The sequence below is a fragment of the Primulina tabacum genome, chromosome 15 (genome assembly GCF_025594145.1).
Source record: "Primulina tabacum isolate GXHZ01 chromosome 15, ASM2559414v2, whole genome shotgun sequence".
In the NCBI taxonomy this organism is placed as follows: Eukaryota; Viridiplantae; Streptophyta; class Magnoliopsida; order Lamiales; family Gesneriaceae; genus Primulina; species Primulina tabacum.
In genome coordinates, this window is record NC_134564.1 from 29301535 (window position 1) to 29325915 (window position 24381).

Below are 24381 nucleotides of genomic sequence, written 5' to 3' on the forward strand. Positions count from 1 at the left end.
GATAGAATAATTAAACTAAAAAAAATGGATTTTGGACCAAATCAGTCATGTTAGATTCGTTCACCTGCTGAACCATTGAATTGCTTTCATATGATTTTATGATATGAATTTCTGGTTCGACTTAACTTATGAAATTATCATTTTTATATCAAAAATATTAATTTTATGATTCGTCTCACGAATTTTCGACATTTTTTCAGTAAAGCCAATAATAAGAAAATATTTTGAAGAAACTACTGAATGATTAAAATTTTCTTGTGACACTCAGGTCAATCTGGAACATATTCGAATCTGATCTAATTTAATCCATTTTAATCTGGATAGATTCCAAATTGAACTAAATTTGGCTTTAATGTTGAATCGGATCGGATTGCTTGAAAACAAATCCAGAACCACTTGAATTTATATCTGTTTGAATCCAATTGAATAATATATTTATTTTTTTTTAATTTAAGTTTGTTCCATATTAATTTCTTTTTATGTACACAGTAGTCAGAAAATAAATAAAATTATTACAATTATGTTCTACTTGTGTCCAATTTGCTTTTGGTTTCGAATTGAGTAATTTTTCCTAATCGGATAAATCTTGGTAGCCTATATACCACAACCGGTCCGATAACGTCCCTACGTCTTTATGTTAATATCAAATAACAATTAATATCTACTAGCACATACTTACTTTTATCTATTTAATCAAATTAAAAATAATAATTAAAAGAGCAGATATAAAATTATATCGAACAATGCTGATTAGTGATGTAAACGAACCAAATCGAATATCACCAGAATTTTAAGAATCGAATTCGATTCGAAGATCGAAAATTTTAATATTTGTGTTTATAGGTTGGTTCTAAATAAACTCGATTTTGAGCTCGACTCGAAACATTCGAACATGTCACGAGTTTTTAGAAAATAATGACTCAAAATATATTATTTTAAAAATATTCAAACTCGCGAGAGATTCCAAATTATTAATAATATTCAACCGTTTTATCTGTCTTGTCTTGTCCGCAGCATAACATACTGCTTGAGCAACATCGACTCAGCAATGGCCGGATTTCAATACCCGTGCCCTATTAAACCGACCCGTACCCGGATAGGATGGATAGGTATCGGCGTGATGGGCGCCGCCATGGCCTCACGGCTTCTCTCCGCCGGATACTCCCTCTCAATTTATGCCCGCTCACCTTCTAAAGCCGCTGCCCTGCTCTCCCTGGGAGCGCACCTGGCCACCTCCCCGGCTGACCTCGCTGCCTCCACTGATGTCATCTTCACCATGATCGGCCATCCCTCAGATGTCAGACATCTCGTTCTCGATACCCTTGTCCCTTCCCTGAAACCGAACACAGTCATCATAGATCACACCAGCAGCCACCCCGCACTGGCCAGGGAAATCCACAGTTCCGCCCACCAGAGACACTGCCATGCAATCGATGCCCCAGTATCGGGCGGCGATATCGGCGCCAGCGAAGGGAAGTTGGCAATCTTCGCCGGTGGAGATGCTGAAGTAGTTGAATGGCTAAAACCATTGTTCGATGTACTCGGTAAGGTTACATACATGGGCAGCGCGGGAAAGGGGCAGAGCTGTAAAATAGCGAACCAGATAGTTGTCGGCGGGAGTTTGGTGGGATTAAGTGAAGGGCTTGTATTCGCCAAAAAGGCGGGGATGGACAAGAAGAAGTTCTTGGGGGCGATAAGGGGAGGCGCAGCTGGGTCTATGGCGTTGGAATTGTTTGGAGAGAGGATGATTGACAGAGATTTTAGGCCTGGGGGATTCGCAGAGTATATGGTGAAAGATTTGGGAATGGCAGTGGATGTGGAGGAGGAGGAAGGGCGCAGGGATGAGGCTGTGGTATTGCCCGGAGCTGGGCTGTGTAAGCAGCTGTATTCGGGGATGGTGGCCAATGGAGATGGGAAGCTGGGTACTCAGGGAGTCATCACTGTGGTGGAGAGGATCAATGGAATCAAAGATTGATTCAGCATAAACTTTTTGCAATTTGCGATGTCCTCACTTCTTCCACCCCTTGTTGGATCTTGTTTGGTTTGTTTTGTTTTTAGTTATAATTGGATTTCGAACCCGAAACATGTTTCAAACTTTCGTGCCCTAGTAGAATCTTTCCTATATAGTTGCATATATTATTGGATTTTTATTACATCTCTCCATCACTAACTTCTCATTTTTCACAACTTGTCTCATTTTTCGGTCTCATTGCTGTAAAAATTATTGGATTTGAAAATCAGCCCTTTTTAGAGTTGTCATCTCATTTTCATATCCCAGGAATTAGATGTTCATGCGTACGAATAGATTTATTGGATACAACAATGATCTAGGAGGACCGAAATCTAGTGGTTAAAATTTATCATCTATAGCTTTTGATATGTTAGCAAATGTTAGATCCAACAAAAAGGTGAAAAAGAAACTACGTCATTCTAAGCACATAAAATATTATTCTACTTCGAGTTACTGAAACAGCGACCCAAAAGGTTTCGCCTGTGAATATACATGCTATAAGATTACATATTTACTCCATGGAACGGATATTCACAACGCTTATCGTGATTCATCCACTGGTACTTCAGAATATGTACACGAAAGGGTTTCTACATTGGTGCCGTTTTCCTTAGCCTTGGTCCATGATATTCTCCACGACTGCAGTAAACTGAGCCTGAAGTGAAAAGGTGAAAACAAACCATGTTAATGGGGTGTGAATAAGAATGAGCAGGAATAAGCATTATGAAGCTATAAGTACATAGCTCAACTCAAGAATCAGACGCCCTTCCAATAACAATACAACACAAGACATACCTTGTTCAATGCAAATCGTTGTATCTCCACCATTCAGGTGGAATCCAAGTAGCTTAAAACTATACATTTAGGTTGCGCTTGGATCGATGGATTTTATTTGGAGGGAAGAGTTTGATTTGGCGAAGAATTAAGTGATGATTTCAAATGACACTATCTTTGGTATATTTGAAATTCATCTAAATTTATATTGAATTTGCATAATTTGATATGGAGTGGATTTGAAATCCTCTTGAATTTTGTCAATCCAGACAAGATAGAAAATTTTAAATCCATGAATCCAAGCACAACCCTAGGTTTCGTGGGGGCCAAAGTAAACTTGAAAAATCTTGGGTGCAAAATCATGCTTCTGGATAGAAATGGTAAATAACAATATATTGGACCATATGATAATTTAAGACAGTCCTTTCTGTGCCAATACCTTACAGCATTCATTAATTTTTATCCATCTTAAGGAAAAGGAATAGTATCAACAAACACATGAACTGGATTGCATATTCTAGCTCAGTATGCTGCTATTCTAATGCCTTGATATAATAATTTTCATCCTGAGGTCAACTGTAGCAGCGATACATAGGTACACACAGTCAAGACTTCATAAAGTTCCCAAATTTTTAACAAACGTGCTTAACTAGCTTCAAGTCAACATCAACACGTTTGAATGGTTGTGTGCATCTATCACGACCAGCTCAGGTTGAGGCTCAACAGCGGTTCTTCAACACCACACTTGCATGACAAGTATGCAATCCAACTTGGTGTCCATTTAAGTTCATAATTTCACAATGAGATACGACTTAATGGCAAATAGTAAATCCTCATTAAGTAATGCAGCCCCATGGTTCAGGGAAAAAATAAATCATGCACAAGAAATAGTCTCATATTCATTTACATAGTGGGAAGAAATAAAGAGCATCGTTGATAGAATTGAAATACCTTTCTTCTGCCACTTCCCTCTTTGCAAGCATAAGGGTCAAGAAAACCGGGACCATAGCAGCACATAAATGCTTGAGCGTATGTCCACTCACAATGCGACGAGTCAAATTATAGATTGGCTCATCAGCTGCTTCTTCAATCTTAGCTAGGAGATAAAATCCTGCAAATTGTTTGATGAAATTGTTGTAATCATATCAGACATCTAATAGCACAAAGTAACAATTAACGACAGAAACCTGCTGCCCAAAGCCAATATGTGGAATGTGTGTACATGGGAGGCATCAATATAGCCATCAGTGGGATAGCAATGCAAGGCACAAACTGTACAACGGCATAAGGACGGAGGTCATCAAAAAATCTACAAAAAGTTGTCGTCAATGAGAGTCTTAAGATATTAAAAAAAATTAGCTCTACAACATAATAATCACAAAAGTTCTGCTTCAGTGGCAGAACAAGCACTTAAGACCTCCATATTCAGTAACACTGATACTGTAAAAAGTTTATGGCAGAGTCGAGATTCGATAAGCTTTAGTGCATTCCAAAACCTAATCCTGCTTGACTGAGAGACTTTTATCTTACCTTAATATGTAAAATCATTTACATAACTAATCACCTGCCCTGCAAATTAGGATTATGCGATCGGGTGAAGTGGCGGATCCAGGACCCTAACGTTAAAGGGGGCAAATGTGAAATAATTTCAAATCTTAAATACAATGTGTGCATTAGAAGAATTTACCATAAATTTCTTGACGGCTACACATATCATAAATCTAGTTTTATAGAATTATGTCGTTTTGTAGTGTTAAAAATTTATTTTTCCTTGGTTAATGCAATTGACTTCTACGAATCTTCTTGCACGTTAAAACTTAAACTATTATTTCTAAATTGTATAATATTCATAAATAAATCAGCATTAAATTCTACGACAAAAAACATAACACATGCTCATTCTCAAAATGGTGAAAAACAAAAGGATGTATTGTATAAAGACATATTACTTCTATACTTATAAACATAATTTATGTTGTTAGTGGCATAAAGTCAAGTTAAACTATTGCACCCTTGAACCTTTTGAATTGTGCAACATCAATATGTGTAGTTAGCAAACATTTTTCAAAAACTGAGGGTGTGCAAAGGCAACGTGGCTCCGCCACTCATCAGGCCTAGATCATTATATAAAATGCTTCAGCTATTGATTACATTATAAATGAAAGCTTGTTTAAACAGTGTAGCAGCCTAAAAATCATTTTTTTACCACTGTACTACACAGTCAACCACATCAGACAAACGAAAATCAATGTTACTACACATTCCTCCTCCCACTAATCGGTCCAACTTGCAACTTATGGCAACCAAAAAAGTGACATTGATCGAGCATAAGCATCATATGAAAAATTATAGATATTAGATACTTTGAGCGTGACGTTTCAATTGACTCACAAGCAACGACGACACAGGACAGTTGGAAATTGCTACCATTCAACAGATTACTAGTTAGGGAAAATTTTCATTTTGACTAAAGAGAGGCGATGCTTACCTCCAATACAAAATGCTGACTACACCAGCCAAGCTGAGAGGGATAATGGACAGAGTTCCCTTACGTGCATCTACTCTCTCAATGATAAAGATCGCAATAATGGAAGTAAATGCCACAGTCATCTGTGATAGTTCAAGTGTGAAAGGCTAAACTTGCAACATAAAAACAATCAATTAGCTCAAATACAAGTCATGGAGTTGGCATCACATAAAAACTCACAGGTAAACGATCCCAAACAAGGCGAGAGTCATCAGGCCTGAGGTGATAGTAAGATGAGCCAAAAGCAACAGCTGCCACACCAATAAAAAAAAATGTCCAACCATATAGTTCACCCTGCAAACTTTTGATGCACCCGTCCACGTACAAATTTTATCACCCCTAAAACTCGATGTAAATGATCATCAAATGCGTCCTAAGTTGGGATAAAAGGAGAGAGCGTTCACATTACCTTAACTTAAAATAGTTCCCATAATAGCATAGTACAAGGCCTATTATACCAACTACGAAGAAGGGGAAATTGGAAATCACATTCAATGCATTCGGTATACCTGAAAAATCGAACCACAAAATCGAATCAAGAATCAACCCCATCCAAGGTTTTGACATATTTCGTACTAATCATACAAACAATGGCTGTGTGGCTCTACCACAAACAAAACCAATCAATTCCAGTATGACACTGCAAATTAAAGACTTCTCCAGCATCAGAAGTACCAAATTTTAAAGCAGAATCTAACTCTATCAGCTATCAAAGTGGAGGAAAAAAGACCAAATGTATAAACTGGGGAGCAGCCGGTGCGAGATTTGCATACACGGAAGGAAGCAAATTTGAAAAATTAATACACAGAGTTTATCAACACTTTCTGACAAGATAATTACAAGTTCTCCAGCCAAAAGCTAGAATATAAAAAATAAAAAATCCATCCATCAATCAAAACACAAACGCATAAGATCGAAACTGACCAAAAAAATTGCGTTGATCGGCGAAATCATGGTACTCTTGAGACTGAGGAATTGCAGGAGTTATTAACATCAGTGCAACGAAACACACGACCGCAACTCCCCAAACTAACGCAGTCCGCTTCCTCATCTGAAGAAATCAAGAACGGTGGGGAATCCAACGGCAGTAAAGTCGATCAGAGGGGAAAATGGCGATTTTGCTTTTTTTGTTGGCAAATGGGACGGAAGTCTATTTCATATTGGCCGCCGACTATTTTGCTATTTTAAAATAAAAAATAAATTTTTTTATTGATCGGAGGGCCTGAGTTTTTGTGCAGCCTACTTCCTTTCTGAAACATTCTGGACATAGTTCCCAACGGGTTTTTTATAAAAATATTATAAATTAATAAAATCATTTAAAAAATGTAACAAATTGTAAAACTTTATGAAACTAGTACAATAATTGTGTATTAAAATTTTGTATTTATTAATAATTCTTGTTAATTGCAGGTACCATATTTATTATTTTTTTAATATTCAAACTATTTTTTAATATCACGATTAATATTAAAAATATACTATTTGACTAAATTATAGTTAATCATAATTACATTAATATAATATAAATAATACAAACAAAATATTAAAAAAATTAATTAAATTATCTTCTTAGACGTAATTATACGGAACTTGTAATAATATCAACAGACGATGCTAATATCTGAAATAAATGACAAGTATTATAAAAAAAATTACACAAAAAATTACTTCTTAATATATAATTATAATATTATCAACGAAATTAAACATCACATCTTCGTATCTCTTCAAATGAAATGGACGACAAAATCAACAAATAATATTAATATATGATCGAAGTAGAAAAGATGGATTTTTCACGTATAAATCAAATGAAAGAAATATGTTGCGAAAATGAATATGAGGAACAATTATTTTCGAACGATGATAGAAAGAATACCCGCATTTCTACTTAGAGGAAGAAAACACACAATGACACAGCTTCTTACCTTAGCGACGGTTTAACAACGGTAGCGACGGTTTAACACAACCGTCGCCGATCTCCCTTTTATTTTTTTAAAAATCCGAGGCTCAACTTTTTTTCCTTTTTTTTTGAAAAAAAAAAATCCCGGATTGTACTAATTTTACAAAGTTTTACAATTTGCTGCATTTTTATAATGATTTTATTAATTTATAATATTTTTAAAAAAAAAACCCAGTTCCCAGCATTGCTTACGGGGTCTTTTTCAATACCAAAAAAAAAAATTAGAAGAAAAAATTGGTGTCCTTCTTACAATTTTAATACAATAGATTAGATAATATAGATATGGTAATGTGTGTATATATCTATGTTATCACAATAAAAATTTGGTTGATAGGACTATCTGTGTATTTCATGAAAAATTATTTTTTTGTCGTGTAATTTACAAATTTTTTATTTTTAATCCATTTATCGATAAATTTAAAACTTTAAAAATTTAATGAACCAAACCTCAAATTTGGACAAGTTAATTGAACAAAAAAAAATTCATTTTCCCATAGTGTACCTATATTTACTAACTCAATTAATCGAACACATAAAGTATGTAAAAATTATTTTTAACATCTCTTTAGAAACAACATTTCTACGCAAACATAAATGAAGTATTAATTTCATCATCTTAGCCAAGAAAGCAACTTTTCTCTCAATTCTCCCACATAGTCTTCATCTTCAGACAAGTTTCCATTAACCTGTGTTAAAAAACAAAAGAACGTAAAGAAAAATAAAAGATATTATAATTTTTCAGATGCTATGATTCTAGAAATTTAAAAATATAATTAAATTGAAGATGTGCCAAAATGAGGTAAATCATGAAAGCTATATACTTCTCCAGTTTTAATTTCAAGTTCTACACAGAATTAACGTCATTATTATCCTATTATATCCGATCTATATATCATATATCTTTTATGATCTCTTAACGAAAATGAACTCTCTAGATTAAGAAAATTTTTCCTTCGGAAATGTTGCAGCATCTTTTAAGTGAGTTGGGGGCGTCTCTGTATCTCAGGGGCACTTGAGCCAGCCGCCTGATTTAGTGGACAGTAGTTGAAAGCACAGTACGGGCATGCAGAAGAAATCCCCAAACATCATTGAGGTTTCTAACATCTCTCTACGATGTTCTACGTATAATTGTGCTCCTTGAAATAATTAGTATCGGGTATCTTGTTACTAACTCTCTTTATTGTGCTTTAACGACACCGAAGTGACAGTTTTAAAGATTAGATAACGAGACATGAAAGTGTTTTGCTATGCTATTGAAGGAGAGTTACTAGTAAACACAGGTTTCACCGTATTTGTTGTAGTGTATCACAGCCAGTGGCGGAGCCAGAAATATGGCTTCGCTCGGACTGGAATTTTAAACTCTAAAATATTTTAATATTTTAAATTGATCTACCCGGGCTAATATCATATTATTCCAAAATTATACAAAATTTACATATACATGTTTTTTTAAAAAAATTGGGCCACCCGAGCTAACAAGAATGTGGCTCCGCCTCTGATCACAGCTCTAAAATATATATATACACACGCGCGCGCACACACATACATACTCCATTCAATCAGTTTTAAACATCAAACCCTCATACCCTAGCATTTACCACAATACACTGTGAGATTGTACAAATAAATGTATGTATAGTACAAGCAGTACTTGTTGTAGAGTACTGCATTTTAAGCATTGTGCACTGTTTTTAAGTTTTAAGCACTCCCAAAAAGATGCCCTCCAAGCCCATTCGTCCCCACCATGTTTAAACATTAATTTTCCTAGGAAATTTAAATCTTAGCTAGGGACCAGTAAACAGACGTACAATTGAAAAAAACATATGTATCATGTATAAAGAATGTACATATCAAATACCTGGATATGCAGATGGTGGCAGATTCTATTCTCGCCCACCCCAAGTGTGGAAGCACTGTTGATAAAGTATCCTTCGTCTTCCACTTTCCGCAGCATATTAGCGAACACCGAATCCTTTCGTTCACCTTTTCTTGGCATGCAAATTTGGACGATTGCTTCGTTTCGATCGACTCTAGAAATGGAAATGCAGGAGCGATCTTCATCAAGATTTGAAGTGGGATTTTCGTTCTTTTTCGAGGACGATTCATGTTGCTGCAGGTAGCTTTGTTTCTTGGAATCCAATTCTTGGATCTCATTCTGCAGCTCTGGGATGTATTTCAGTACTCTATCCACTATTGATGGTGCACTCCACCTCTTCTGCAAGATGTACATTGAGAGAGAGATGCCCCCCTTTTAACTGTCGTTTGGTTCGAGTCAAACGTTGTATGAATCAAAGATGTGATATGCTTAATTTATTCTTCGTACCAAATTATATCCAAGTACATATGGAGGGACACACTGAAATTGGAACAAGTTGATGATACGAGAAGAGGGACTGTAAAAAGATTATTTTTTGTGACGAAGTTTGTATTTTTAGTGAAAAACAAACCGTGTAGAGGGGATTATCACTCCTTATCGGGCTCCTTTTTGATACAAGATTGAAATTTTTCTAAAAGAATTGTTTAAAACCTGGATATTTGCAGATAGAGTTGGATCAGCTGGACAGTTATTTATTTAAATGGATCGACTTTATATGATCATTTTATGTGCCATTCTTTCAATCACAGTACTGCACTAAATAATCCATAAAAAAAAACAATTTGAACTGATAACTAAAACAAAGTTTAAATCAACAAATTAACTACAGATGGAAGATTCTTTGCTTCAAAATTCTTTAATCCACAAAAATAAACGAACCTTTGATCGTCTGGAATCGGGAAGCAATGCTCGTATAGCAAGGAAGGATGCGTTAATCTTCATCCTTCTGATTCTCTCCTTGGCATTATGATCCATCTTCTTTGCAACCGATGTCCCTTCCTGCGCACCACTTTGCTCTAATGTTGCAGCTTCCTTACAATTACTAATTTTTACTCTTTCGCTTCATTTTCTTGGGATTAGGGCTGCTGATTCTCTTCATTTTCAAGCCCTTACCCGATGTCCCTTCTTGTTTTCTCGCCAAATTTTGTTGCACATCTTCAAAAACCGCTTCCGAATCAATCTTCCTTTTCCGAATACTGGTTAAGTTATTCGCACAGTAAGGCTGACCATTCACGGTCGATGGCCGGAATATTTCTTGACATGTTTGCAATGAATCATCCAATGGATCAAAATGGTTCAGGAATTCAGAATCGATGTTACTAATGCAGTAAGCATTACTTAGAGGTAAACTTGACATATTATAGCATATAATAACTGGGAAATTTTCCAAAATAAATCTCCCAATAAATATCAGAAAGCTTTTAAAATTATATGATATCTCGATTTCTTCCACGAGCTAACGCTTGTGAAAAACCTAATTTTGTTGGACTCGAATTGTGATGAAATATCTTGACAGAAAAACCCACTTTATATCTTATAAGTTTGTGTGCATATATAGCCTATATATCTATCTATGTATGTATATCACCGATATATAATTAATTTATAGATTGCAAAGTAAGAACTTTGGGACTTTGATGGAGAAATTAACAGTTTTGTAGCATCTGCAACATATATATTTCAAGAAAAGATCGATAAATTTTATAAATAAGATTTTCTTGACGAAGATCATTTAAAACCAAGAAAATTTTGTGATACTATATATGGGATCATGCATACAAATTATGATATTTATGTCGAAATTACCATGAAAAGATAGATGAATTTAAACAAAAACAAAAGATGCAATTGATAAATCTCTAATTTTAAGAATGAAGAATCTAGATGAGAAAATGAAAGAAAAGCCTAAGAGGAAAGAATAAGAAGAACATCTCTTCATTAAGTCAAAGTAAAGTAATGCCAAAACCAATTGTAATTGGCATATAAAATGCCAAAGTCAATTGCAAAATGAATATATAGAAAATATTTAAAAGATTTAATATGGGTTGCGAATGCGAATATCCGATGAAACATAAGCTTTATTCTTGTCACATGAACTACGTAGAAGAATATAAATATCAATAAACAATATCTGATAGAGCTAGTAGTTTCGGGTAAAAAATAATCAAAATTTTAAAAAAATATCAAATTATTAAATGAAAACCAAATTTTAACAAACTACAAGACTAAAACTCAAAAATATCAACTTACATTGCTAAATTCACAATTTTCCCATAAACGATTTAATATAGGGGTGGAATGGGAATGACAAATTATGCCTTCAGACTATAATAAAATAATATTAATTTGTACGAATTAAGTATTTATATTATTAAATATATTTTCGTGATAAGCTCTTGGTTAATTCACATGATTTGACGGACTCCTGTTTTTTACTACAAAAATTTAGGTGAGATGATCTAACGGATCTTATTTTATGAGACGGATCTTTTATTTGGATCATCCATAAAAAATATATTATTTTTTATGCTAAGAGTATTACTTTTTATTTTGAATATCGGTAGGATTGACCCGTCTCACAGATAAATATTCGTGAGACCGTCTCAGAAAAAACTCGGTCATTTTTTATTAGGTAAAGAGAAGATAATGGAAGTATAAAATTAATATCTTATAGTTATAAACCTGCTTGGTAGCCTTTGATCGAGTTCTTTGATATACATGTAGTACAATACATATGAAGCGAGTACATTGCCATGCAGGTTGAAGTACATGTACTTCAATTTTCCAGAATTACCTCTCATTCATATTCTCTAAATATAATTCAATAAAAATAGTGATCGAAAGTCCTCTTCCTTAACTTCAAAACACTGCGTTCCAGCTGTTACTAGAAGCACGGAGAAGGAGCTGTCTCCGCCCGCCTGCAACTCGCGGCTCTGGTAAGCTCTTCACTTCGACACGTTTTACGATCAGAACGCACGCATGATAACATCTTAATTATGCGCTGATTTGTTTAGAATTCAACATATTTCGTTTGTTGTAGGAAATTAACTGGATTAATTGCATCTGCAAAACCTTTGATAAAACTTGCTTCGTCCAAGTGCATGCGACACGCACATAGGATTTTTGTTTTCAATTTTCTGTGCTAAAATCGGACACCAATGTAATAGATATGTCTAAATAGATAAATTAAAAGAAATGGACTCGATCAGCAAAGAATTAAACAATGCCAATAGCCTTGCAGCCTTCTTCACTGCTTCCAGTTATTTTGTGGCTGGAATTAGGGATTCTTTCTAGCTATAATTAGGTCATGGAGTCTTTTAGCGGATCTTCTTCTTGTTATTCTTATATTTAGGCTCGTTTCGTTCGTAGTATGAAACATCCATTGATTACACATACCATACTTGTTTCATCCAACTTTTGAATTAAAGTTATAAATCATTATGTCATTTAGGTATACAGATTTATCATCGGTTTTAATTCAACAAGCCATCACAAGAGCCAAACGATAACTTAGGGTGGTTGTGGTTTCTGTAAGATATAAATAAAATCATAAGAAGTAAATATAAAGTTGTAAACTAATAGTAGAAGTTGTAGAAAAGGGAGAAAATTCATTGATCTCCAATTATGCTTCATCATCTTCCCTGCATGTCTCAGTGTTACATTTTCTGGGATGCGAGTATACATACACATAATTACAATTCTAACCACCTAACACTAAATGCATCTACACAATCTCCCAGCCCTTATGAGGAACTAGCCATGACATAGCTAGGCGAAAAAAATGAGAAAGAAATCAAATGATTATCAACAACATTCTTCTAAAATACTTACAACTTCCGAACGTTGTTTGTCGCTCAATTCTTCTGGAAATTCCACCAGAAACTTGAGTCTAAGGTCTCCTCTCGTCCCTTCTTCTTTGTATTTAGGCATGCCTTGTCCCGGGATAGTCTTTTCGTATCCGGGATATATAATATCATCTATTGACAAGGTTATATGCCCTCCTCCTAAAAGGGGGACAGGAATTGTGCATCCTGTGAGGGCCTGCACCAATGGGACCTCAACTCCTAGTTCCAAATCGTCGCCTTCCCGTTTGAAAAGTGGGTGCCTTTTCTCATCGATTACGAAGATTATGTCAGCTGGGAGAGTGCCAGGTCTCTCGTCTCCTTTCCCTTCAAATGTGATTTTTGTTCCTTTTTTCCATCCTGGCTTCACTCTGATCATTAGTATCTCTTCTTCTTCAACAAGGAACCTGTCATTTTAAAATAATGAGTCTTATAATAGACGTAGCCAATGTTTCCACTTGTCCAATGGACTTATCATTTCATTTATACTACTACTCTCATGTGTGAATTGGCATTGCAGTTAGAAGAGAGAGCTTATTTTCATTAATTTCCTTCTGGAATGATGGAATTCAAGGATAGAAATGGCATTTGCCTATCTTCAAATGTGAACAATCGCATTTTCCTGCGTAATTTGTTTTAAAATATTGCCCTTACGTTTGGATTTACATGTATTTATGTCATTCCAAACTCGTGGTCGCCGTGAAATCAAAATCACTTTCTTCTCTCAATGTTTCAAATTAAAATTTTAAAAGGAGAGCGACACATGTAGAGGAAGAAAGCCAAAAACCTTGAAAAAGAAGAGAAATCACTGCAACAATAAATGGCTATTGTGACACTTTTTTATGGACACTTTTAATTAAATGTTGTTACAAATACTTAATAATGACACTTGTAAAAAATTATTAATGTGTAAAATAAAAAAATATATTAGATTAGTTATCCTGACATTTTTAATTGATGTCATTTTTTATATGGAGGGAAACAATTTTTTTCCCACATCATAAAAAATCATTAAAAAACTAAAGTTTGTCACTATAAATAAATGTGAGAATATTTGGGTTGGATAAATATTGGAGGAGGAAAAATAATTGTTTCCCTCCATATAAAAAATGACATCAATTAAAAATGTCAGGATAACTAATCTAATATACTTTTTTATTCCAACATTTATTTTATCTATTTTTCCCTACTCCAATATTTATCCAACCCAAATATTCTCACATTTGTTATTGTCACTATAAATAACATAAACGACACTTTTAGTTGTCATTATAAATGATTTTAACTGACATATAAATTTGTCATTATTACTATAATAACAAGGCATGTATAAATGTATTTAAAACATGAGTTTTCCTGACATTTAAAATTGTCATTATATAAATAATTAGTAACACGTATGAAGTTGTCATTAACATCTTATAATGACATTAAAAAATGTCAGGAAGTTTAAGACGACATTGGAATAGACGACATTTGTTAGAGGTGTCACTAAAACTTAAATGTCACTAAATATTGAATATGATGACATTTATGAATGTCACCATAAGCATTTATTCTTGTAGTGAATGAATAAGCTACGATATTTCGTACCCGGTATTTGAGATGACATCCCTCGTGATCTTGATCTTTTTAACACTTCCAATGCACAACTCTTCAAGCGTGCATTCAAGCTTCTTCTCTATTGGTTGAGGTTTTCTCCGAACAGCTGATTGTGAAAAGAAAATCGGGGTTGTGCTTCGACGGCTTGTGGCTTTTGATAGAAACGCTTGTTCTTTTGGTGTGCTAGGAGTCGGAGGAGTGCCATTCGGACTAGTCTTAGTAAATGATGCATAGAACTCAGCTGATGTAGGCGTTATGCTTCCTGTTAAAGGGCTGATCCGGCTTGTTGTACGCGAAAGCAGCTTAGGACTAGAAATGTGAAATTCTTCATCATCTTCTTGAATATCACATAACTTTTTCTTTGGCGTTTGTGGTTCATGATGCTCTCCATTGCAGGCATTGGGTTCTTCTCTTTTCTTGGAGCTAATAGCCTGATAATTAATAAAAAAAAATAACATAAACAAAAGTATTCATTTGCCCCATTGTAACATCAATATATATGAGAAGGGATTCATTAGCTTGTATTGATTGTACAACGCAGGGCCGGACCCCGAATACGAGAATTATTATGTGCCATCAATGTTATTCCTAATAACATTCGATCGAATTCTTAGATATCTAGATACATAGAAACGGGGACGTACACACCCTATAAGCTTCATTGATGGAGCTAAACTTGGCTTCTGCTTCGGCTTTGTTCGATGGATTTCTATCTGGATGCCATTTCGTTACAAGTGATTTATATGCTTTGCCAACATCAGAGAGGGACGCAGTTCTTGAAATTCCAAGAATTCCGTAAAAATTCGGCGGAGGTGACTTTGGAGGATCTCCCATGAAAGGGGAAGATGGAGGAAAAAGAAAGGAAAGTGAGGTTACAGGGAAAAGGAGGGAGACAGGGGTTGGGGGAGATGAGTGGAAATGGAAAGAATGCAAGAAAATGGAGATTTTGTCCAAACAAATGTGTGATAAAAAGAAAAAAGAAGATATTCCAAGAATGAAGCGCTTTGTTAGGAGCTTTTTATTGGGCATGTTTTGTTAAGATGGAAGAATGAGTCATTTTCTTCGACATTTTTTTTTTTTGCACTATTCCTTGTTTTGCATGTTATATGTATATTTTGTGTAATATAATACATGAATATTATTATTACATATATTTTGTTTCTCGAGTCTTGATTTATTTATTTAATTTTGTAAATATGACATGAGATTTAGTAAAATTATTTTTTGTAATATGAAATATGAATATTTAAACACACTCAATTATAATAAATAAAAATATAAATAAATAAAACACCATTATTTTTCATCTTTTAAAAGAATCAAATATAAAACAAAATTATATATATTAGAGCCATATAAGACATAAGAGTAGGTCTCTTGTCAGACATAGAGCAAAAATTATTCTATGTAAAATTACACACGTTCGAATAATTTTTTTAATAAAAATAGAAAATGTATAACAATTTTTAAAATGATGTTTTGGTAATAAAAAAATCCATTAAAATACAAAAGATGTTGTCAATTTTACAAATTTGACATTTCTGTAAATAAATAGTTGGCAAAATAAAAGCTGAGTTCATACGTACCGAAGCCTCTCTCAAACTTATTAATAGTATAGTACTAGTAAACCTTCGCACACGATGTGTGTACATGTAAATTAAATTTTTATCGTAGTATTGTGATTCTCACGTCATAAAAATAATTATCTAAAATATAGCTTTATCATATTTATATATAATAAATTTTTACATGAACTATAATAAGGTTTGAGTAATTTTTATTTAAAGTTAATTTTTAAATTTCTGATGTACTAATTTCCTATAATCTATAATGACAAAAACTTGTGTGAGACGGTCTCACGAATCGTATTTTGTGAGATGAATATCTTATTTGGGTCATCCATAAAAAAATATTACTTTTTATGCTAAAAATATTAATTTTTATTGTGAATATAGGTAGGGTTGACCCGTCTCATATATAAAGATTCGTGAGACCGTCTCACAAGAGACATACTCATCTATAATTTATTATGCTTTTTATTTTATAAAATAATGGTATGTATGAGGAGTGTTTTTTTAATGTTTTTTGGGGGGAGAGAATTTGGTATGAGATGAGAGATCAAAAGTTGTTATTATCTATGATTCAACTTTAATAATAATTAACCAACTACGCACAAGCAATGCGTATGTAAAATAATAAGTACTACGTATATCGATCATGATCATTATTGTGAGGATCCGGACGCTAATCATATTCTTAATCATCATTAGGACAATTTAATCAATTATAATAAACATGGTCTAATTTTTTTTTTAAATTGCGGAACGTAATGGAATAAAACTTATATACATCTCAGTATAAAATGAAGTACAAGTCATGTACCGTCTACAAATCAGTAAAAACTAAGGTTCAACATCTAATTATCAAGTGTCACAACCCTATATACATCAAAGTCAGAAGTCTCCACTCTATCACGATCTCTCTTCATCTCCTGGACCCTGATCCTGTCCCACCTGTTGTCATGTACACATACAAACAAGACAACAGCCGGAGAATTCCGGTGAGAAATACATCCCAGTATAAATCAACGAACATGCAATCATATAATCAATAAAAAAGCATGTAACAGATAACAGTAATATATATCAAAGTCTGAAAACATAATCAATATAAAACTGTCAATCGTACTCGTGACTCCACGACTCAGACTAGACTCAATCCTAGTCTAGGGATCCCGGTTTCCAGATGTGGTATTCCTATATCGACCAACAGTACTAGAAGAAACTCTGATTCTATCCACGTCGATATAACCAAACATCCAGTGTCTTGACCTAACCGTTACAGACTTTGGCGTTTTCACCAATTTCCTATCTTGTGACATCGTGCAATGTGCCCGTGGCGATCCCACCACTATCAGGTGCTTCTGTCACAAGATCACTCGTCTAATACTCGTCGAACACATGCTTCATATAAATCAATAGAACAAGCATATCAAATCAAATCAATAAACACAATCATAATAATAAGTATGTGATTTAGGAAAACTCAAGTATATCAAACTATACTCGAGTCGATCTCCCGGTACCACATTGACTTATACCTTTCGCCTGTAGTCTTGGTCTGAAGCAATATCAGTTCTGAATTCAAGACTGTCTCTGTAAATCTGAAACGACATAACGAGAATCATAATATCAATATTACATTCTTAATTCAACACTGAATCTGTTTAATCTGGATTTAAGTCAAATCAACAGCATAACGGCACAATCTCAGTATCACCGTCAATACCAAATCAACAGACATCAATTACAAATTATAACTCATATCCGATACAATCTGTAATTCATTCATAATCCAAATCTGTCCGATTTCAAATCAATATAATCAGAAAATCATAACAATTACATAATCAGTCTGTTTCTCAATCTGACTTCGATTCTACGATGTCTAACATGTCCAGAACATCATATATGAATCATATTTGATTCTGACAACGTCATAATTTCAAGACATATCAAAACGTAACAAAACTTACGTCCAGTGGTAGCCTGCGTTGATAGGAACACAGTACTGAAGTCGGATTCTAATTCGGACGGACGGCTTTCTCGCAAATCGAATTGAACATAATTCTCCTCTGAAAGCTCTCGTTTCTTTCCTTTTTCTAATTGAGGAAACGAATTCTGATATGTATATATATATATATATATATATATATATATATATATATATATATAAGTAACATGCATCAAGGCAAATGGCGCAACCTACATGCAACACGTCTCGCGCATATGCGCGACCCTCCTCGGCGCATATGCGCGAGACAGTATGTCTCGGCGCGTAGCTCGCACAGCCCCTCGCGCATATGCGCGAGGCCCTTGTTCATTTTGCCCAACTCTCGGGTACCCTCGCGCATGTGCGCAGATACACGTCGCGCATGTGCGCGAGGTTCTCTGGACATCTCGCGCATGTGCGCGCTCCCCGTCGCGCATGTGCGCCCACTTCTCTGGAGTTGACTTTGAGCCCTCGCACAGATCGCGCATATGCGCGCACACCCACCGCGCATATGCGCGAGATCCTCTGCCTGTTTCGTGCATGTGCGCGTCTCATGTCGCGCATGTGCGCGAAAGGCATTGTCCTCGCACTCACATCTTTTCATGCTGAATCAAATCGTGTCCCGATTAATCTTCTCATAATCATATCAAATTATAAATCAATAATTACAGATTACTAGGATTAAATTCTCGGGCATTACAATTATTATTAATCGATTAAGTTGATTAATAAAATTTTGTTATGGTTTTAAATTATTATTTGATAAGGATAATACAACTATATTAATTATGTGATTTGTAGTGATAGCTAGTATCTCAACCGTGTGATGCATGAAATATTAAAATTAGTGTGTATGATTGTTTAAATAATTACTTAAAATTATTGATTAAAAAAATATATTTATTTATTATATAGTTTATTTTATACCAATTGAGATCATATTCAAATAAGAATAAAAATCATACTATCAAATTGAATTATTTACAATTTCATTCTATATATTGATGGAATAAAATTGTTACTAATAAAGATAATAGAAAAAGACATTAAAAATCATATATTATTTTTTATCAAAATTTTAAAGAACAAATATATATTTTTCAAAAAATAAAAAATAATCATTTATTAGATGAATTTTTTTACTAAAAACTTAAATTATTTTTTAAACATTTTTAAAAATATTTATACTAAAGTTCTAATTAAATAATAATAATATCTATGCATGTAAAATTAATATATAAAAAATTCATACGACATTTTTTACCAAAATGTTGAAAAGCGTAATATTATATTAAAAAAATTTTATAGTTTTTTTAATATTTAGAGAGTATGAAGAACTGAATATATAAAAATAACACAAATCCCAAAACAATAATCAAAATTAAATGAAGTGATACAATCAATGCATGAGAGGGCCCGTGCTTCTGATTAGCGTTTAACGACCAAACAACCAGGATTCATTAATGTAAAAAGCAAAAGCAATTAAAAATTTTCATTTTGAGCCAATAGAAATTTCGGCATGACCTCTCTTTAAGTAAGACATCTAAAAAATTTCAAATAACATTTATATACTCGAAATAAAGTCATAACAACGAAATAACGAATACTAAAACGGAGTCCAAATGAAACACATCAGCAATAGGAACAGTGGTCACCTCTGCCAAGAATGCAGCAACGAAACTTCAAGATGCCATTCATCTATGCACGTAGCATCGAGTGTTCGGTAGCGACCCGGTCAGTCCTCGTGCAGTCATCAAGAATGTGCTAATCCTGTCATTCACTCCATCGATGAGATGCCAAGAGTGATATAATCCTATCACTCGCTCCATAGATGACTCAACAGCTCAATAGATCAATAATGATAGCAATCAACGGAGTCAAGGCTCGAAATGTTATGCACTAATAGTATCAACTCAAATAAATGTGTGAATGCAATCACGTTATTCACATAAGCACATAAGACACGACACAGTTCATTCCCAAAATACTTAATGTCATTACACATCATTATAGACGTCAAAATGAAATAGTTCAAGCGTACCTAAACTGAACACCTATTTTACCACTGAAATATCTTAAGGATTTCTCGAAGAATCCGATCTTGTTGCAAATAATGCATTTCATATCAAGTTCCATTTATTTTTTTCAATATTTGACAATTTAGGCTAAAATTCAAAAAATCCTTAATTTAGGCTTTGCAATTTCTAAAACTCATCGCAAAGTCAAATATAGCGATTTATTTAACTTAAATCTCTCAATACTATACAACTTGAAATTTCTAAAATTTAATCATATCGAATCTAAAATTTTCGATATTTACTAGGAATTCCCAAAATTATCATTTTCTATTTCCAATGCTATAAATACATCCCAATACGATTTAACAATTAAAAAATCATAAATTCAAAAATAATTAAATCTGAATTTTTGAATCAAATTTCAAAAATTAGTTTAATACCTCCAATCAGCTCAATGATTCACCTACAATCAATAATACAATATATATTAATTGTTGGAATCCAAATGATTCAAAATTCCCGAAATTCGAAACCCTAAAATCTGAAATATACTTCTGAAATTTCGAAAAATTGTTCAAAGCTTGAATTCAAGCTTCAAACAACATAACTCAAGGTTTCTTCCTAATTTTTCGGCGAAAACAGGCGGCGATTCTCTGATGGGTTTCCGATAGTTGCGAGTTTTCTGCAAAATTTTGGTATAGCTATCTCTTGACGAGAGCTTTCCTAATATATACTTACTTTCGAAAATTGGTGCCCTACGGTGGAGATATTATTGATGCCAAAACGAAATAACACGTGAAATGGAGGAGAATGAAAAAGTCTTATTTCTGAAAAAGAACATAAGGCATTTATAGCCATGTTCAGAGGCAAAACAGAAAAGCCACATTTCATGGACTAATCCTAAAGAATAGGCTTATTAAGAATATGAATAATAACTAATTTTGATCATCATTCCCTCTCTTAAGCTAATGCATCTGCATTGAGCTTAAACTTCAGCTGCATCAATTACTCCAAGCATCCCACGAAGCTTCACAAATTTCTCCAAACTGAGAGGCTTTGTCATTATGTCAGCAATCTGCTCTTCAGAGCTACAAAAACTCAGTTTCACAGCTCCATCATTTACCAAGCCCCTGAGAAAATGAAATCTTACTTCAATGTGTTTGCTTCGTCCATGGAAAACAGAATTTTTGGACAACTGAATTGTAGAGTTGTTGTCACGGTGAATTTATGTGCTTCCTCTTTCTTCAGCTCCAAGTTGCTTCAAGATTCTCCTAAGCCAAATACATTGACAAGCACAAAATGCAGCAGCAATGTATTCAGCTTCTGTAGTTGATAGACTCACTACTTGCTGTTTTTTCGAAGCCCATGAAATTGCTCCAGATCCCATAATGAAAGCAAAACCTGAAGTGCTCTTCCGATCATCCAAATCTCCATCATAGTTGTTATCCGTATAAGATAAGAGACCTGCAATTCTACTGCCTCTTTTGTAGAGTATGCCAAAATCAGTGGTTCCATTTAGATACCTTAAAATCCTTTTTGCTACAAGCCAATGAGATGATTTTGGATTTTCCATGAACCTACAAATCAAGCTTACTCCATACATCAGATCTGGTCGAGTGGCTGTGAGGTACATGAGACTTCCAATTGTTTGTTTAAACATAGTGACATCTACTCCATCTCATGTTTCATCTTTTGACAATCGTGTTCCGGGAATAATAGGATTCTTCACGGAGTTGCTGCTCCCCATACCGAATCTTTCAAGGACTTCTCGAGCATATCTTCTTTGGCAGATAAATATTCCAGCTTCATTCTGTATAACTTCAATTCCCAGAAAGTATTTCATCTTTTCAAAATCAGACATATCAAATTCTCTCATCATTGAACTTTTGAATTTATCACACATACTTTTATTGTCTCCAGTAAAGATGAGATCATCTACATAAAGATTAACAATAAGTATGTTACCTCCTTCTTTCTTGGTAAATAAGGTGTGCTCGCTGGAACATTTTTCGAACCCTTCACGCGTAAAATATGCTTCTATCTTGCTCTACCAGGCCCTTGGCGCCTGTTTAAGGCCATACAATTCATTCTTCAATCTGTAAACCTTGTCTTCTTTTCCCTTTTTGATAAACCCTTCTGGTTGTTCAATGAAAACTTCTTCTTTAAGTTCTCCATGAAGAAATGCACTCTTCACATCAAGTTGAAATATTTCCCATTATATTGAGCTGTAAGTGCAAGAACTAGACGTATCGTATCAAGTCTAGCCACTGGTGCAAAAACTTATGTGTAGTCTATTCCATATCGTTGTGCATATCCTTTTGCCACCAATCTTGCTTTGTATTTTTCTACTTCTCCACTTTCGTTGAGTTTAGTTTTGAAAATCCACTTAACTCCAATTGACTTGACTCCTTTCGGTAGATCTGTTAGCTCCCATGTGTTGTTCTTCTCTATAGCCTTCATCTCATCTTTCATTGCCTCTTGCCACTTTATGCTTTTGTGTGCTTCTTCGAAGGAGAATGGATCATTTTCGCTTTCAGCCATCAGTATCATGAGATTTTCTTCTTCTTCAGACAAATCAGCCCTTGTCACATAATATGTCATCCATATTGGTTCTCTTCTAGCTCTTGTGGCCCTCCCTTGATCTGAACTTTCTGCGATGCTTTCCTCACTTTCAGGAGATCTGATTCCACTCGAGCTGCCATCATCATCTTCATTTTCTTCTTGCTCAGCTTCTTCTTCTGTAAGATTGTCTTCTTCATCTTCAGACACAAATACATCGAATTTCTTTTCGTCATCGGTTCTGCCCCAATCCCAGCTTCTCTCTTCTTCGAACACCACATCTCTGCTTATAATGACTTTCTTGGAAATAGGATCGAATAATTTGTAAGCTTTTGATTCATCACTGATACCTAAGAAAACACACATCTTACTCTTATCCTCAAGCTTGGTTCTTCTTTGATCAGGTATATGAACTTGAGCCACACACCCGAAGACTCGGAAATATTCCACTGTAGGCTTCACATTGCTCCATGCTTCTTCGGGAGTTTTGTTTTCTATTGCTGAAGTTGGACTTCGATTCTGCACATGCACACACCATTTCACAGCTTCTGGCCAAAATATCTTCGGAACTTGCCTTTCGTTCAATATAGCTCTCACACCATTCATGATCGTCCTATTTTTTCTCTCAGCGACTCCGTTTTGTTGAGGAGTATAAGCCGCTGTTAATTGCCTTCTAATGCCTTGAGTTTTGCAGAATTCTTCAAACTCATGTGAAGTGAATTCACCACCTCTATCTGTTTTTAAGCAAGAAATGTGCCCACCAACTTCTTTTTCAACACTAATTTTGTAGTTCTTGAAATTTTGAAATGCTTCAGATTTCTCATGTAAGAAATAAACCCAAGCTTTACGTGAGAAATCATCTATAAAGCTTAAGATATACCTCTTGTTGCTGTTTGAGGGAAGCTTGAGAGGACCACATATGTCAGCATGTACGAGTTGTAGTTTCTTTGAGGCTCTCCACATGTTTTTCTTTGGGATTGATCTTCTATGTTGTTTTCCAATTAAGCAAACAGTGCAACTCTTCTTTGGGAATTTCAGATTTGGTAAGCCAGCTACCAAATGTTTTTGTGACAATGTATTGAGTCCTTTGTGATTAAGGTGCCCAAACCGGCAGTGCCACAGGTGAAATTCCTTTTCTGCCTCTAGCTCCGTTTGCATGCACATGATCTCCTTTGGTGCTGCCGTGGCTAACACATAAAACATTCTATTTCCACTCATATTAGTTTGCATGATTAAACCCTTCCTAGAGTGAAATATTTTGCATGTTCCATTCTGAATCAAAATTGTCAATCCTTTTTCTTGAATCTGTCCTAAGATAAGCAGATTATTCTTAAGCTCAGGAACGAAGTAGACATCTGAAATTACTTGAGTGACACCATTAACTTGCATTCTTACACTTCCTTTTGCGACCATATTCATTGTCATGTCATTCCCTAATCTCACAGTTTGGCAAAGACCTTCTTCTAAATTAGAGAACCAACCTTTGTTTCCAGTCATGTGGTTGCTACATCCTAAATCCAAGAACCAGACCTCCTCTTGTCCGGTCTGGTGCATATCCATGTGTGACATCAACAAAAGTTCCTCTTCTTCTTCCATCTCTGCATAGTTTGCCTTTTTCTCCCATTCTGGACATTCATATTGAAAATTTCCAAGCTTA

The 24381-nt window shown here is 34.5% G+C and overlaps 5 protein-coding genes across 5 annotated transcripts; 1 reads left to right on the top strand and 4 right to left on the bottom strand.

The window, feature by feature from the left end:
• The first annotated feature begins 982 nt into the window (after positions 1-982).
• LOC142526557 (putative 3-hydroxyisobutyrate dehydrogenase-like 2, mitochondrial) lies at positions 983-2151 on the top strand. The gene has a single exon (XM_075631035.1). The coding sequence runs from the start codon at positions 1049-1051 to the stop codon at positions 1973-1975; it is 927 nt and encodes a 308-aa protein (XP_075487150.1). The 5' UTR covers positions 983-1048; the 3' UTR covers positions 1976-2151.
• Positions 2152-2331: 180 nt separating this feature from the next.
• On the bottom strand, positions 2332-6471 carry LOC142526558 (uncharacterized). The gene is made up of 7 exons (XM_075631036.1): positions 6237-6471; positions 5722-5821; positions 5493-5613; positions 5274-5395; positions 3973-4094; positions 3737-3896; positions 2332-2666 (listed from the first exon to the last, which is right to left on the bottom strand). The coding sequence occupies exons 1-7, from the start codon at positions 6361-6363 to the stop codon at positions 2552-2554; spliced, it is 867 nt and encodes a 288-aa protein (XP_075487151.1). The 5' UTR covers positions 6364-6471; the 3' UTR covers positions 2332-2551.
• A 1415-nt stretch (positions 6472-7886) lies between these two features.
• Positions 7887-11044, bottom strand: LOC142526047 (transcription factor bHLH160). Its single transcript, XM_075630322.1, has 3 exons — positions 10031-11044; positions 9134-9490; positions 7887-7961 (listed from the first exon to the last, which is right to left on the bottom strand). The coding sequence occupies exons 1-3, from the start codon at positions 10124-10126 to the stop codon at positions 7887-7889; spliced, it is 528 nt and encodes a 175-aa protein (XP_075486437.1). The 5' UTR covers positions 10127-11044.
• Positions 11045-12080: 1036 nt separating this feature from the next.
• On the bottom strand, positions 12081-15703 carry LOC142528083 (uncharacterized). Its single transcript, XM_075633138.1, has 3 exons — positions 15244-15703; positions 14587-15026; positions 12081-13400 (listed from the first exon to the last, which is right to left on the bottom strand). Exons 1-3 carry the CDS (start codon positions 15622-15624, stop codon positions 12956-12958), a joined length of 1266 nt encoding a protein of 421 aa, XP_075489253.1. The 5' UTR covers positions 15625-15703; the 3' UTR covers positions 12081-12955.
• A 5687-nt stretch (positions 15704-21390) lies between these two features.
• On the bottom strand, positions 21391-22340 carry LOC142526048 (secreted RxLR effector protein 161-like). Its single transcript, XM_075630323.1, has 2 exons — positions 22270-22340; positions 21391-21742 (listed from the first exon to the last, which is right to left on the bottom strand). The coding sequence occupies exons 1-2, from the start codon at positions 22338-22340 to the stop codon at positions 21391-21393; spliced, it is 423 nt and encodes a 140-aa protein (XP_075486438.1).
• Between the last annotated feature and the right edge of the window lie 2041 nt (positions 22341-24381).